At 46.2% G+C, this 17515-nt stretch overlaps 1 protein-coding gene across 2 annotated transcripts in view; it reads right to left on the reverse strand.

Moving 5' to 3' along the window:
- Positions 1–4493: 4493 nt before the first annotated feature.
- Positions 4494–17515, reverse strand: part of hivep1 (HIVEP zinc finger 1) — an 88768-nt gene continuing 75746 nt past the window's right edge. For both annotated transcript variants that reach the window (XM_014142585.3, XM_014142584.3), the window contains 3 exons: positions 15128–15226; positions 6903–7438; positions 4494–6559 (listed from right to left, as the gene is read on the reverse strand). In XM_014142585.3, the coding sequence (XP_013998060.2) occupies positions 5381–6559; positions 6903–7438; positions 15128–15226 (1814 nt within the window). In that variant the 3' untranslated portion in view covers positions 4494–5380. The remainder of the gene's footprint in view (positions 6560–6902; positions 7439–15127; positions 15227–17515) is intronic.

Here is a 17515-nt window from a genome sequence, read left to right on the forward strand (position 1 = left end):
AATGGTTAATTGACCACAAAGTACTTTTTTTGCAATGGCCATTTCAGTCTCCGGACTTGAACCATGTTGAAACCCTGTGGTTTGAATTGAAAAGGGCAGTCCATAAGAGCAGATGAAGGATATCAAGGATCTGAAAAGATTGTGTATGGAAGTATTGTGTAACACTTTCCCTGGCTGCCACTGATCTTGCTCAACAAAAATGTCCTGTGTGTCATCACAACTTTTGGAGATATTTTAACAAAACCATTTTGTGGTAAATTGATAATTTAATTTTTATTTTTTATTTTTTAAGTTGTAGGTATATTCCAATTAAGTTAGATTTATAATTGTTTTTTTTAAATATACATGTAGGAAGGCCTTAAGATATATAATCCACTTGTTTTTTTTTTAAATATACACGTAGGAAGGCCTTAAAATATATAATCCACTTGTTTAGAGAGAAAAATGTAGCACATTTTTGAGTAAAGTAGTAATATGTTGGATGAGTGTGTTGGATGCAAGTAGTTACCCCTTTATGGTTATGAATATACACTGCTCCAAAAAATAAAGGGAACACTAAAATAACACATCCTAGATCTGAATGAATGAAATAATCTTATTAATTACTTTTTTCTTTACATATTTGAATGTGCTGACAACAAAATCACACAATAATAATCAATGGAAATCCAATTTATCAACCCATGGAGGTCTGGATTTGGAGTCACACTCAAAATTAAAGTGGAAAACCACACTACAGGCTGATCCAACTTTGATGTAATGTCCTTAAAATAAGTCAAAATGAGGCTCAGTAGTGTGTGTGGCCTCCACGTGCCTGTATGACCTCCCTACAACGCCTGGGCATGCTCCTGATGAGGTGGCGGATGGTCTCCTGAGGGACCTCCTCCCAGACCTGGACCAAAGCATCTGCCAACTCCTGGACAGTCTGTGGTGCAAAGTGCCGTTGGTGGATGGAGCGAGACATGATGTCCCAGATGTGCTCAATTGGATTCAGGTCTGGGGAACGGGCGGGCCAGTCCATAGCATCAATGCCTTCCTCTTGCAGGAACTGCTGACACACTCCAGCCACATGAGGTCTAGCATTGTCTTGCATTAGGAGGAACCCAGGGCCAACCGCACCAGCATATGGTCTCACAAGGGGTCTGAGGATCTCATCTCGGTACCTAATGGCAGTCAGGCTACCTCTGGCGAGCACATGGAGGGCTGTGCGGCCCCCCAAAGAAATGCCACCCCACACCATGACTGACCCACCGCCAAACCGGTCATGCTGGAGGATGTTGCAGGCAGCAGAACGTTCTCCACGGCGTCTGGGCGCCAGTGGCGAATTTGCCAATCTTGGTGTTCTCTGGCAAATGCCAAACGTCCTGCACGGTGTTGGGCTGTAAGCACAACCCCCACCTGTGGACGTCGGGCCCTCATACCACCCTCATGGAGTCTGTTTCTATCCGTTTGAGCAGACACATGCACATTTGTGGCCTGCTGGAGGTCATTTTGCAGGGCTCTGGCAGTGCTCCTCCTGCTCCTCCTTGCACAAAGGCGGAGGTAGCGGTCGTGCTACTGGGTTGTTGCCCTCCTACGGCCTCCTCCACGTCTCCTGATGTACTGGCCTGTCTCCTGGTAGCGCCTCCATGCTCTGGACACTATGCTGACAGACACAGCAAATCTTCTTGCCACAGCTCGCATTGATGTGCCATCCTGGATGAGCTGCACTACCTGAGCCACTTGTGTGGGTTGTAGACTCCGTCTCATGCTACCACTAGAGTGAAAGCACCGCCAGCATTCAAAAGTGACCACAACATCAGCCAGGAAGCATAGGAACTGAGAAGTGGTCTGTGGTCACCACCTGCAGAACCACTCCTTTATTGGGGGTGGCTTGCTAATTGCCTATAATTTCCACCTGTTGTCTATTCCATTTGCACAACAGCATGTGACATTTATTGTCAATCAGTGTTGCTTCCTAAGTGGACAGTTTGATTTCACAGAAGTGTGATTGACTTGGAGTTACATTGTGTTGTTTAAGTGTTCCCTTTATTTTTTGGAGCAGTATATTTCTACCTGTCATTTAGACAATGACTAGCCCAGTTAGCGCTAGTTTATGCTAACATAGTAGCAACCTTACCACCAGATCATCTGAGGTAAAATACATTTAAAAGATAATGTAACTTAATTGCAGTTGTGAATGTTTCCAATAGTGACTGATAGCTTTACAGTTAATGTTACTTTATAGCCTTTTAGCTATTTTACACAGCATTTTGTGTAAATTGTAACCGTTTATAGTTTATTCGCCTAAGCATGACCTTCATTCACATCCACATTTTTTTCCAATATAGATTTTTATGTGTCAGAAATTAGACATTGTTCTTATGGGGGCTAGTTACCCCATAGTACCCTATATGTAGCCCAAAACACTCGGCTATGTATACAGACAAAAAACTATTTTGTCTGACTGGAGAACTGTAATGAGCCTAGACTCATTCCTCAACATGTTAACACAAAATAGACAAAAGTTGATGTAAATGTGCGTCAATGAAAAAACATTGACGGATGGAGGAGTAAATTGGGTCTAGGCCCCAGTCCATCAGGGATTTCTGTATAGACCTATTTAATCTATACATATATTTCGAACCAAAGTAGCTTGCCTTCTGCATAAAGACCCCAAACTGCAAAGAGAATGTAATATAAATAATGAGCCAACTTGACGCTATGTATTTGAAATACAGTATTACGCATGCATTACACACAACATGTCACAAAAAGTTACCTCTGATACATGGTTTGGCCCAAATGGCGCCAAGTGCATTTTCCCTCTGCCAAACTAAAGATGGTGTGAAAAGGTAGAGAGAGGCCCCACCACTGCTGGGGAGTGCTCTGCCATCACTTTATTCTGGCTATACTGCCATAGTGGAAAACAGTGTTCATGGAAAGTGCTCTTGACACCCCTGTACACTTTATCATGCTTTCATTCATCCTTGTCCGGTCTGATTGTAGGCCTACTTTGCATACATTTATAAAGGTTAGCAATAGGATATTTGTAGTATGCCAACCTGTTTCTCCATGCTCATTTGAGTGTGGAAATTAAGGCAGTTAAAATGGCAATCTATTAGCAACAGTTAGGCCAAATAAAAATAGATACATTAAAGGAATGATCAAAGAATGCAATTAATCTCAAGTGCTCTTTTGTAACCTTAGGCAAAGGCTGGTCCTAAAGTTGATGTTTAATGATGACATCATCACTGATTATCTATGCCATTTAGTTGACGCATTTATGCAAAGCAACTTAGTCATGCATGCATACATTTTTTACGTATGAGTGGTCGTGGGAATTGAACCCACTATCCACGCATTGCAAGATCCATGCTCTACCAACTGAGCTCCGTTTAATCCCAATTTGAACAGCCCTATGGAAGACTTTGGTGGCAAATTTGACTGTTGTAACCTATTTGATGGGGGATCAAGCTACACATTTACTAATGATGGAAAGTGACGGGGGTACAAAGTGGTGCAATGTGGAAAAACTTCAAGTTAAACATCCTGAGTCAAACAGTTCTGACAGGCCTAATCAAGGGCCTGGTGTTAGACAGTTTCCATTGGCCAAGGAACAGCTTGTGCTAATGGCTGCAGGACAGGACAGGACAGCCTGTCTGGCTCCTTTCCAGTCAAGACATCAGCCTATGATGCAGGGAGCAGAGCCTCAGTTTCCTATTCATAAGAGCCCTATAAAGCAGCTTCTTTCAGCCTTATTATATGCGCCATCTCAAAGAACTTTGGAGTGGACCTGGCATAACAGAGCATGAAGCTGCTTTGGTGTTGCACAAACAAGGCAGGCTCTGAAAGGAAAAAGGCTACGGATAAACCTCACTCTCTCCGTGTCTCTGATTTGGTGGATATTCTAACTTGGCAACATTCTCCCCACCCGCTTCACTACACTACACCCACGGCTCTAACAGGGAGGGCTATTGCCCTCTAGGCGTCTCTGTTGCCTCATCCCAGGATCCAGGATCCTCCTCAGGCCCCAACAACTACTAACTAACTGAATAACAGAGGCAGACTCTCTCTCAAACCCTGATAGGCAGATAAGTCACCATCTACATCCCAAACGACACCCTATTCTCTACATCGGGCCCATTGGGCTCTGGTCAAAAGTAGTGCACTATGTAGGGAATAGGGTGCCATTTGGGACGCATACACAGTTTAACTAGAGTAATGAGGAGTCTTACTGTAAAACCTCGAGATGAGCAATACGTTCTCTTCCTCACTGACGTTCCCTCTCTCTCTGGTCTGGTGTGTGATAGAGGTCTGATTGCATTTGTTTGGTCAGTGCCCTCCGAGAGCATTCCTGATGAAAATGGCTCTTTCCCACAGAATATGAAACCACTATAAGGCTGATTGTGAAATTATGTAGAGCATTGGGGAACCGTGGCGTTGAAAAAGCTAATGTTGAACTGTTACCATATGATTGAGTGTTGAATTACACATTGATGCTAACATCTGGATGGATGTAGACATTTTGTTTTTAATCCGTGAACTTTTGCTGCATGTGAGATAAAATGTTGTACATAAGATCAAGAAAAAGGCTTTTGTCATATGTGGTCCAGAACTCTTGTCCATCTTCTAAACAGTATGACATTTTATTAAATGTTAAAACTTAGGTGCGTCTGAGACAAAAAACATGAATACCATTTGTACATTTGTAAACAAAGTTTTACTGATACAGTTGATAATAATATTGATACCGCAATGTAAAGCTACCATATTACACATACCTATGGATTTATGAATCATCATGGGCACTAAATGGAATATAATAAATAGTTGAACACATCATCTGTACACAGAAACATTGCCCCAAATCCATAGAAATGTACATATACCAGTACAACACATGTATTTTTCCATAAATTTACGATTGACATAAAACCTTCCAAAATAAGATGGTTATCCTCCATTTTCACTTCCATGTCATCGAAATAAACACAAGCAACTGCTGAATTTTTAAGGTATTATTTACAGGTTCCTAAAAGAAGTAACTCCAAAAAGGCACAATTGTCTATACAACATGTACAAAAAAAAAAATTGTCTGGAGCTGACAAAAAAAGTAAAAAGAAAAACAATTGGTCATCATTATCATCATCATCATAATAATAATCATTTATGATTGCACATACAATATGAATGTCAGAAACTGTGCTTTGAAAGGTGATTTGCAGAGAAACAAACCCACCCTGAAGTGTTTTCAGTCTTAGAAAGTGACAAGCATTACAAAAAGAGAACAAAGAAAGAGCTTTTCAATAGGTAGCCTGGTAACCCAGATTGAACGCTGCAATCACCATTGTAAGCTCAGCATTCGGTTTGATTTGACCAGGCTATTCGACTGGGGGTTTCAGGTGGCGATGACCAGTCTGTCCTCATCGTCGCTGGATGCTGAGTCATCGATAAAGTCTTCCGTCACCTGCTGCCGTGACAGCATCGACTGCCTCTGAGGCGTGACAGGCTCACTGGATCCCCCTGCCCGCTCAACACCCCCCCCAGGAGCTGGAGCCGTGGAGGGCTGTGGTAGAGATGTTGTAACCCTCCCTTCCTTCCCTGGAGTCTGCGTGTGATCAGAGCCTCCGGAGCTCCTGTGCCCAGAGCTGCTGGGTCTGCTGCCTGATGATGTCACTTCCTGGGTGGGACTTCCTCTCAGGGTGGCAGTGGGAGAGGATGATGCAGCAGACGGACAGCTGACCAAGGGTCCTAGTTCAGTCTGAGAGGAGAGTCGGGTGGCCCCTTGTGCCTCAGGGCTGCCCTGCCTCTCAGAGGGTCCAGGGAGGGGACTGAGGGCGGAGAGAGGGCTGAGCGAGGGGATGAGGGCGGGCAGGGCAATGTTGAGGATCTGCAGGCCGGGGATGGGTGTGTGGTGGGTGTGGTGATGGTGAGGGCCCGTGCTGCTCTGGGAGCTGGGGCTGGCAGTCAGGGCCTGCAGGCACAGGGTGGTGTTGAGTGTCAGGCCTCCTGAGCTGGTCAGTCCCATGATGTTGAGGGTCTCCAGACCCATGGACTGCAGCGTCTGCTGGGAGGTACCAAGGGCCTGCAAGCCGGTGACCTGCCCCAGGGGGAAGCAGGGCATGATACTGCTGATGGGCTCCTGAACCACCAGGGGCTGGTTGGTGGGGGTCAAGGGAGAGCCCTCAGGCTGGGGGGAGTTATGGAGTGGGAGTGGACTGGTATTCCGGTGGATGACACTCACTGCGGGGATGGTGAGCTGGACAGTGCCGGCCTGGATAGGCACAAAGGTGGAGTAGGCTGGCAGGCCAGCAGGCACCAGCTGGATGCCCCCCACGGGGACCATGCTGTAGGAGGAGCAAGAGGGCTGCTGGGAGTGCAGAGGCAGGTGGCTGAAGAGGTGGGTGTGTGTCCCCTGTGTGGCCCCTGATCCTTGGGTCGAGCCCTGGGAGGGAAAGTGCAAGGGGCTGTAGGAGGAGGTCTGGGGGGTGAAAGAGGTGGTCTGAGTGCTGACGTCTGTCCCGATAGGGACACCTGGCTCACTCGTTGGCAGGGTGGGAGGAGCCAAAGAGCCATCCTGGGATTGAGTAAACATTTATAAAAATGAGTAATTTTGACCTTTACATACTCTACATGTCTTATCACTGGAAACATGACAAACACTGAACAATTTCCCCTATACTTTTTCACAGGAAAAACCCAGTGAAGACATGAGATGATAATCTGTTACTAAAAAACAAGCCTTCTAACAAGCTGCCCATCAGAAATGCATTCACCTTTTCAAGCATTCAGAGCAACTTTGCTAAAGTGTCTCACATGCGGGATTCAAGGCAAAGAGTTTGGGTATGAAAGTGCGGAGAGACAGGGACAGAGGGATGGAGAGAGAGAGGATGGGATGAGGAGAACATGGTGGGTCTCACCTGGCCAAGTTTGGAGCAGCCCTTGCCTGGTGCTGGAGGACTAGGGGGCACTTCAAAGTCGGGGTAGTCGATGGACATCTGCCTGCACGGCGAGACAGGGCTCATCATGTGCACCGACTCAGTGTCGGAGGTGTGGGGGGGTGGGGAGTAGGGCGGGGGGCCAGGGCTTGAACACCCTCCGGAGATTGACATCTGCTTGACCAGGGAGACGGGGCTCAGCATGGGCACAGACTCTGTGTCTGAGGCGTCGTGGGTGTGGGAGTCGGAGCCGGGGAGTTGGGGGAGGGACAGGGGAGCTTGGCGGTGGTGGTGGATGGACATCTGAGCAAGGAGGGAGCTGGGAGGGAGCTCAGCCTGGAGGGAGGAGGGTATGTGCTGGGGGCTGGCCGAGACCGAGGGGTTGGTGGACAGGCCCGACTCAGCCTGGCTGTCCTCTTCCTCTTCTTCGTTGTCATCATCGTTGTCATCGTCAGCGCCCTCCGAGTCCTCTCCGTCTGAATCTGGGCGGTCTGCAGTGCCCACCTGGCTATGGTCTCCTAGGGTAGAGAGATAGAGGGCACTTAGTATACGAGACAGCCGTGTCAATATGTACAACTATTAACCAACATTGACACAGTCATATGGGGGCTTTGGAAATCCTATATCTGGCACTGTTTCTATATCCCACTCCTAAAGTAAGAAAACTTGGCAATGAATAGCATTAAGATTGAGTACACAATGAGTACATCTGAAAGGGTATAGGTCCCTGGTCAAAAGTAGAGCACTATATAGGGAGCCATTTGGGATGCAACCTAGCATTGAAGGAGGCAGAAGACGAAAAACAAATATCCTATTGGCCTGGGACCATAGAAAGTGCGCATCTCTCTCTCTCTCTCTCTCTCTCTCTCTCTCTCTGCATGCTGGGAGTTTTTTGGAGTTTGAGTGTTTGGTGCGGAGGACTCTGTCCTAACTAACTTTCTAGACTCTTTTCTTGATCTTTTTCTTACATTTTTTTTTTTTCTATGGTGGAGGGTTAATGCAATATTTGTTTTAGCGGTATCCACCGTTTTTTTTCAGAGTTAGGGTGGAAGAAGACAGAGTAAGGTTTCTGGGGTTTGCAAGGTGTGGTATGCGCGATGGCTTCTCAGCCTAGCGCGGAGGAGACGCTGTCGATACGGCATGGATTCAGGTGTGTTCCTGAGAATGGAGTTAAGGTGGAGGAGGTTCTGCTCGCGGTCAGCGAACAGGTAGGAGCTGAATTTATACATTCTGCTTCTAGAATGAACAAAGCGGTGGTGGTGTTCATGAAAAGAGAAAATTTGGTTGGTAGGCTAATTGCTAGCGGAATATTTGTAAGGGATGTGTTGGTGCCAGTTTTACCTCTTTCTACCCCTTCGACAAGAGTAGTTGTTGCAAATTTACCTCCGTTTATTACGGACGATCAAATCAGGAAAGAGCTGAGTCGTTTTGGTAAGTTTGCTAGCGGGTTTCGTGTACTGTCGGCAGGTTTTCAGGCAGCTGCTGTTAAGCACGTTGTTTCGTTCCGGAGGCAAGTGTTTATGTTCCTGAACAACAATGAGCAACAGCTAAATGTGCATTTTAAAGTGAGGCATGGGGAGGGGCTCTATGCAGGGTTTGCCAGCACAGACAGTCTACGGTGTTTTGAGTGTGGGGATTTGGGGCATAAGAGCTTTGCGTGCCCACATAAAGGCCGTAGACAAAGTGAGGGTACAAGCGCCGGTGGGGGAAATCGAGGTCAAAGTGCAGGGGGAAATGAGATGCAGACAGCAGAGGCTGGGCCTAGTCATACCAGGGATGGTGGGGTAGCTGAGGCTGGGTCTAGTCAGACTAGAGATGGTGGGGTAGAGGAGGCTGGGTCTAGTCAGACTAGAGATGGTGGTGTAGTGGAGGCTGGGTCTAGTCAGGCTAGAGATGGTGGTGTAGCGGAGGCTGGGTCTAGTCAGGCTAGAGATGGTGGGGTAGTGGAGGCTAAGCCTAGTCAGGCTAGAGATGGTGGGGTAGCTGAGGCTGGGCTTAGCTATGATATGGAGGATGGTGTAAATGATGCTGGGCCTAGTCATGCTATGGAGGGTGGTGTAGAGGATGCTAGGTCTAGTCAGGTTATGCTAGTGGATGAGGAGAGTATAGTGGGGAAGTGTAAGAGACTAGGGGGGGAGGAGGAGGGTGCCAAGCGGAAAAGGAAAAAGGGTGTGGTTAAAGGCACAATGGAAATTTTGCCTGTTGCTGTGGGAGATGCCATGACCAGAGAGGAAGAGCAGGTGGTCAGGGTGGGAGATAGAGATGAGGAGGAAAGTGAGTCTGAGGAAGAGGATGAGGAGATATTTTTTTCAGACTCCTCTTCAATAGGCCCGGAGCTGACAGCCAGTCAAGCAGAGGGGTCTAAGTACACATTGAGAGAACTGACAAGGTTCCTGAATGAGACCAAGGGAAAAAAAAGTTAATCTTGAGGCTTTCTTCCCTGATTCAAGAAAGTTTGTACGATCAGTACAACATGCTGTGAAAAATGAGGGGCATGGTGTCCTCTCACCCAGGAAACGGTTTAGGTTGAGGAAGTGGGTCACAACAGTGCGTAAGGGTTTACCTTCGGACACTGTTTAGATGTATACTTTCTTTCTGACACTGGGACTTTTGAGCTTTGCTATTGGTCTTTTTTCTCTGCTGGCTTTTCTCCCACTTCTTATGGAGACTCTACGGGTAGGCTCGCTCAATATAAATGGCGCCAGAGATGCGGGAAAGATGAGTGTGTTGGGTGAATATGTAAAACAAAAAAAAGTACAGGTGTTGTTTCTGCAGGAGACACATAGTGATGTGTTGAATGAAGTCGATTGGGGGCTCTGGTGGAAAGGGGCAAGTGTGTTGAGCCATGGGACAAATCTTAGTGCAGGAGTGGCAGTCCTTTTTGCACCGGGTCTGTCTGTAAAAATGTGCTCCTCAAAGGAGGTGTGTAGGGGTAGGCTCCTTGTTGTTAAAGCAGAAATTAACAACATGGGTTTTGTCTTTATAAATGTGTATGCGCCTAACACAGGGAGAGAAAGAAGGGTTCTATTTGGGAGTCTTAGACAGGAACTCTCACAGGTAGCGCCTGAGGAGACACTGGTGGTCGGAGGGGACTGGAACTGCACAATGGATTTTACAAAAGACAGAAATGGGGAAGAGCCTCATTCAGTGTCAGTGGGAGTGTTAAGGGACATTATTAATCAGTTCGACTTAGTGGATGTTTGGAGAACTAAACATCCGAACACAAGACAGTACACATGGGTGAAGGTTTTTGGGGCTAGGGTGAGTGCAGCCCGACTTGATCGGTTTTATATGTCTAGGAATCGGAGCAATAGGCTGTTGGGCGCTACCATTCTCCCGGTGGGGTTTTCCGATCATCACATAACCATGGCTCGGCTGTCTATTTCACCAGGGCCCCGGCAGGCATCCTATTGGAAATTCAATGTAAAGCTCTTACAAGATGCCACTTTTTGCGCAGGTTTCCAGACCTTCTGGGAAAGGTGGAGGCAGCAAATAGAGGAGTATGAGTCTCTGAGCCAATGGTGGGATGTGGGGAAAATCCAAATTCGGCTTTTCTGTCAACAATACACAGCTCTCTCATCCTCAGAGGCTAGGAGAGTATTGGGGGAACTAGAGCGGTGTATTAGTGAGATGGAGGTAGAGATGGTGGGGCAAGGCAATGTAGGCCTCCAGGCTAATTTAGCTGAATTACGCAGGGACCTGGGCAGTTTTTTCCAGGTTAAAGCAAAGGGAGCACTTGTAAGAGCTAGATTCTCCATGCTCAAGGAGATGGATGCTCCCAGCTCCTTCTTCTTTGGTTTGGAAAGACAGAGCAGTGAAGCCAAGGGTATGCATTGTCTACGGCTGTCTGATGGGCGGGTGACCTCTGTGGTGGGTGAGATGCGGGAGCGGACTGTGGAGTTTTATACTGAATTGTATAGGGCAGAAGAGTGTGATCCTTTGTGTGCTCAGGTCTTGTTCACAGAACTCCCTAAACTCTCTCTGGCACAGAGGGACGATTTGGACGTTCCTCTGTTGTCCCATGAACTGGCAGAGGCCGTAACCCAGATGTCCCCCGGTCGTGCACCGGGGGTCGATGGACTCCCAGTGGAGTTTTATAAAAAATTCTGGGGAATAATTGGACAGGACTTCTTTTGCGTGTTGCGTGAATGCATCGGGGTAGGAGAGTTGCCGATGAGCTGCCGTCGGGCGGCTCTGACTCTCCTGCCCAAAAAAGGGGACTTGTGTGAACTTAAGAACTGGAGGCCTGTGGCATTGCTCTGTGCGGACTACAAGATATTTGCCAAGGTCCTCTCTAACAGACTGAAGTCCCACTTGGACTCGATAGTACATAAGGACCAAACATATTGTGTACCGGGACGCTCAATCACGGACAACCTGTTCTTAATTAGGGACATGTTGGACTTGTCGAGAGGTTCTAATGTGAACTTTGGACTGGTCTCTTTAGATCAAGAGAAGGCTTTTGACAGAGTGGACCATGAATATCTGTTTAATGTGATGTCTGTGTTTGGGTTTGGGAGGAGTTTTTTGACCTGTGTGAAGCTGTTGTATGCTGGGGCATCATGTATGGTTAAGGTGGGAGGGGGGGCTCAGTAGGCCAGTCTGGGTGAGACGGGGCATTAGACAAGGATGCCCTCTATCTGGGCAGTTATACACATTAGCCATTGAGCCTTTTTTAGGCCTGCTACGCAGGAGACTGCAGGGAGTGTGCTGGACAGGTATGGGTGTGGTGACAGGCATAGCAGTGTCAGCATATGCAGATGATGTCTCTGTGATGGTCAGGGATGGTCAAGATATGCAGGCACTGGAGACCAGTCTGAAGGTGTACGAGGGAGCTTCATCAGCTAAGGTAAACTGGGGCAAGAGCAAAGCTCTGTTATGTGGGGCATGGGGGGATAGGGCTCCTCCTCTGCTTCCAGGGGGTTTGCAGTGGGGTTGTGAAGGGCTTAAAGTGTTGGGGGTGTACCTGGGCTCGGAGAGGTGGGTCAGGAAGAACTGGGAGGGGCTGTCACAGGCAGTGGTGTCAAGACTGGCCAGGTGGAGGTGGCTCCTGTCCCAAGTGTCATATAGAGGGAGGGTGCTGATAATTAACAACCTGGTGGCATCCTCCCTGTGGCATAAACTGGCTGTCCTCTACCCCCCCGCCGGTCTGCTCGCAGACCTGCAACGCAAGCTGGTGGACTTCTTCTGGTCGGGCCATCACTGGCTGAGGGCGGCGGTGTTGTATATGACCGTCCACGAAGGAGGACAGGGCCTGGTGGAACTGGAGAGCAGGATGGCTGCTTTCCGGCTAAAGGCGGCACAGAGACTGCTGTACCATACTGATGTTGGCTGGAGGGAACCAGCATGCGCGCTGCTGAGGAGAGCTGGAGATTTAGGGTTGGACCGGCAGCTGTTCCTCATGAAGCTGGAGAGGCTGAGTACAGCAGGTCTCTCCGATTTTTACTCTGCGGTGCTGAGGGCCTGGCAGCTGCTAAGGCACACACGAGAAGGGGGTGTGGAGCCTGGGCTGTGGGTGGAGCCTATCTTCCACAACCCAGCCATCCCTTTGAGATCGGTCCAGTCGGCCACCCTGCAGAGGCAACTGATGGCAGGGGGTGTAAAAAGGCTGGGTGACTTGAGACTCCTGGGAGAGGAGGGGTGGAAAAGCCCGGAAGTCTTGGCACAGCAAACAGGAATAACGTCTCTTAGGCTGCTGGAGAGATTCCTGGAGGAGGTCCAGGAGGCACTGTCTGAGCCGGTAAGGGGGATGTTTGAGCAGCCAAAGGGAGAGGGGCCACCAATGTTTCCGCCACTGCAGGTGACGGCAGAGACTGGAGACTGGCAAGGGGGTCTGGAGGACTTGTTAGATTTTAACACTCCGAGCCTGGGGGAGTTTGAAGGGGTGGGAGGTAAAGCCCTCTACAACCTCTGTGTTAAGGTGAGGAACATTAGGAGCCTAACAGGAGTGAAGGCACATCAGTGGCAGGGGGTATGTGGGGTGGAGAGTATGGTGGGTTTTAGATGGAGGGGGCTCTACAAACCCACAGTACCAAAGAGGTCAGGGGACCTCCAGTGGAGGGTTCTACATGGAGCCCTGGCCACTAACAGCTGGTTGGCACGGGTTGAACCGGGAGTCGGGCAGGAGTGTCATTTCTGTAAAATGAAAGAAACTGTGATTCATGTGTTTTCTGTGTGCACCAGATTAATGCCATTAATGTCTCTGTTGGAATGTCTGTGTGAGAGGTTGGGGGTGGTCTTTACTGTTGGGGTGTTCATAATGGGATACAGGTATTCAAGTAAGGAGAAGGAAAAATGTGTTTTGTTGAATTTTCTGTTTGCTCAGGCAAAGTTAGCTATTTGGCTAACAAGGAGGAACAGGGTCAAAGGTGGGGGGATAACAGAGCCTTTATTATTGTTTAATGGGATGGTCTCTGCGCGCCTTAGGGTTGAGTTTGAGTTCTATAAAATGATAAAAAGTGTGGAGATGTTTCAGGAGATATGGTGTGTTGGGGGGGCTGTCTGTATAGCTGGGGAAGATGTCTTGGATATACGGTTGTAGGAGTGGGTATTGTATTGAGATGTTGGCTTGTATCATGTGGTTGCTGGAAAGGCGAGTATGGTACATGTATGCATTACAGGATGTATTTTTAAGGGGGAGGTTGGGTGGTGAGTTTTAAATGAAATGAGAATGTTTCAGTAAAAAAAAGTCTCTCTCTCTCTCTCTCTCTCTCTCTCTCTCTCTCTCTCTCTCTCTCTCTCTCTCTCTCTCTCTCTCTCTCTCTCTCTCTCTCTCTCTCTCTCTCTCTCTCTCTCTCTCTCTCTCTCTCTCTCTCTCTCTCTCTCTCTCTCTCTCTCTCTCTCTCTCTCTCTCTCTCTCTCTCTCTCTCTCTCTCTCTCTCTCTCTCTCTCTCTCTCTCTCTCTCTCTCTCTCTCCCTCTCTCCCTCTCTCTCCCTTCTAAACGCTGCCTGTGCATGCCGCCCACGTGTACTCCCAGTTAACTGATAAAGAAGCGGCATTTAGAATGTCTAATTAGAAACCTAGCAGTGGCATCATGGCTATTGATTGGCATGGCTACACAACGCAGACAGGGAATCGGCATTTCATAGCTGTGTGAAATCATTTTCGGGAACTAAAGGAAAGGGTGATTCTGTTGTTAGAATCCATATGAGATTGGTGTAAACCTTCCTAATCAAATTCACATTTTGTTATAAACACAGGCTTAAATCTGAATGTTAGTGCATCCCAGTTTAGCTAGGGGATCTGTGTGGATTAAGAGTTCTGATACTGAAAGTGAAAAAAACACAAATATTACTACAAATCTGTAATATCCCTTTGAACTAAGAGGAAGTTAATTCCTGTTGGTTTATGATCTCTTTCAAACCTGTGATGAACTGACTTTATAACAGCCATCCTATCACATACGTCAGTACGCCTGTGTGCAGATATGGGCAGAATTTCTGAAATATGTATTTAAATTACTTCAGAGTATTTTGTCATTTATATTACAATGGGCTGAACTACACTCCAATTTATTTTGTAACAAGATAATTTTGGGGGCTGTCATTTGTATTTTCTAAATACAAAATACTTTTCTATAGTATTTTTTATAGCGGTTCACCATATTGTGACCCCCTTTCACCCTGCATTGTTATCAGAAGTCTGATGACACTATGGTGTGATAAGAGTGTCTGCTAAATGAACTAAATATAAATGTATATGTAAAAATGAACAATTGCAAAGCATTCTGAGTATTATTCTAATGGCCTCTGCCCCAAAACAAGGCCAATAATAATACCCAGTGTGCTTTGCATTTAATTTTGGTATGTTAATTTTCACATGTACATTTGCATTTTGGTCATTTAGCAGACACTCTTATCCAGAGTGACTTATAGTCAGTACATTCAACTAAGGTAGATGAACAACAACATATCACAGTCATAGCAAGTAAAACATTTCTGTAACCGTTACAGTGAATGTTGTTGCTGTTCGGGCCGCCTAATTGCAAATGTATTTCTGTATTTTAAAATGCAAAATACATGTATTTTAATTAAAGTACGATGTAGTTTATTTTGATACATTGATATTTATGGTATTTTGTAAATGTATTTTGACATTTTTGCCCATCATTGCCTGTGTGTATTACAGATCTGTGGTGAATTCACTTTTTAAATAGCCAGCACATAGAGGCCCTATGACAGTGGGTTGATGCTGAAATGTGAAGTACCTGAGTCCTCTGTATCATGGTCCTCGAGGCCTGCAGACACCCCCATCTCCATGCACTTCTTACTGTGGGCCTTGGACTTCATATGCTTGGTCAGATTCCCTGTAAGAAGAGATTTAAGTTTTAAATGGAAACATCATTGCATAGCAGCAATATAAAAATGAGATGCTCTTTACAAGTGGAGGACCATTCTGAAATAAAAACCAAACACCACATTTCTTTTTTTGAGGAATAAGGCCACAAGGTGGGACAAGCTTACACGCCACAGGAGGAGCTTACGTAAGTCTGAGAGCACTGTCTGTGCCCCAAATGACAGCCTATTCCCTACATAGTGCACTACTTTTAACTAGGGCCGATAGGGTCTGGTCAAAACTGGTGCACTACATAAGGAATAGGGTGCCATTTGAGATTGCGCCACTATCTCTAGGCAGGCTGCATGTAATGGGTGAGTAATTCATAAATAAATGTTTTTAAAGGAACGTGGGATGATGCTCTGACACCGAGTACTGTTCTGCAGTGTCGAGTGGGTAGACAGGTTCGAGAATGGTGAATCATCCTGCCTCTTTTAGAAGACAGAGAGAGAGACAAAGTCTTCAAAACCATCAAGGCTTCTAACAGTAAAAAGATTAGAGCGAAACTCAGTTGTGTGCTATTGAAAGTAAAAAGGGCCTTAAAAAGTAGAAACAAAGGAATTAAGTGCAATATCTGGCAGGCAATTAATGTCTGCCCACACATGTAACTTAAGATTTATTATACTGTCATTTGATTGAACATTGCATTATTGGCCTCACAATTCTTGTTTTCTTGCCCAAAGAAATATGACAATATGACTGTTTTCTGTGCATATCCCTTATGACACCAAAGCCTGCCACAGCCAGCAGCTACTGTTAGGCATTATTTGTAACTCAAGATAGCTATTTGCTTATCTACAGGGCTGGAGTTAATTCAGATTGAAGGCAGTCAATTCAGGAAGTACACTACGGGTCCAAAGTTTTAGAAGTACTACTCATTCAACGTTTTTTCTTTAATTTGTACTATTTTCTACATTGTAGAATAATTGTGAAGACATCAAAACCATAAAATAAACAAATATGGAATCATGTAGTAACCAAAAAAGTGTTAAACAAATCAAAATATATTTGATTTGTTAAATAGCCACCTTGATGACAGAATGCTCTCTTGGCATTCTCTCAACCAGCTTCACCTGGAATGCTTTTCCAACAGTCTTGGAGTTCCCACATACGCTGAGCACTTGTTGGCTGCTTTTTCCTCACTCTGCGGTCCGACTCATCCCAAACCATCTCAATTTGGTTGAGGTCGGGTGATTGTGGAGGCGAGGTCGGGTGATGTAGCACTCCACCACTCTCCTTCTTGGTAAAATAGCCCTTACACAGCCTGGAGTTGTGTTGGGTCATTGTCCTGTTGAAAAACAAATGATAGTCCCACTAACCCCAAACCAGATGGGATGGCGTATCGCTGCAGAATGCTGTGGTAACCATGCTGGTTAACTGTGCCTTGAAATTTAAATAAATCACAGACAGTGTCACCAGCAAAGCACCCCCACACCATAACACCTCATCCTCCAGGCTTTATGGTGGGAAATACACACATCTGTTCACCCAAGACACGGCGGTTGGAACCAAAAATCGCCAATTTGGACTCCAGACCAAAGGACAGATTTCCACCGGTCCAATGTCCATTGCTCGTGTTTCTTGGCCCAAGCAATTCTCTTCTTCTTTTTGGTGTCCTTTAGTAGCGGTTTCCTTGCAGCAATTCGACCATGAAGGCCTGATTCACACAGTCTCCTCTGAACAGTTGATGTTGAGATCCGTCTGTTACTTGAACTCTGTGAAGCATTTATTTGGGCTGCAACCTGAGGTGCAGTTAACTCTAAAGAACTTTCCTCTGAACTTTCCTCTGGGTCTTCCATTCCTGTGGCGGTCCTCATGAGAGCCAGTTTCATCACAGCGCTTGATGGTTTTTGAGACTACACTTGAAGAAACGTTCAAAGTTCTTGAAATGTTCCTGGATTGACTGACCTTCATGTCTTAAAGTAATGATGGACTGTCATTTCTCTTTGCTTATTTGAGCTGTTCTTGCCATAATATGGACTTGGTCTATCTTCTGTATACCCCCTACCTTGTCAGAACACAACTGATTGGCTCAAACGCATTAAAAAGGAAATAAATTCCACAAATTAACAAGGCACACCTGTTAATTGAAATTAATTCCAGGTGATTACCTCATGAAGCTGGTTGAGAGAATGCCAAGAGTGAGCAAAGCTGTCATCAAGGCAAAGGGTGGTGATTTGAAGAATCTCAAATATAAAATATATTTTGATTTGTTTTACACTTTTTAGTTACTACATGATTCCATATGTGTTATTTCATA

Source organism: Salmo salar, chromosome 14 (genome assembly GCF_965601325.2).
Source record: "Salmo salar chromosome 14, fSalSal1, whole genome shotgun sequence".
Classification (NCBI taxonomy): Eukaryota; Metazoa; Chordata; class Actinopteri; order Salmoniformes; family Salmonidae; genus Salmo; species Salmo salar.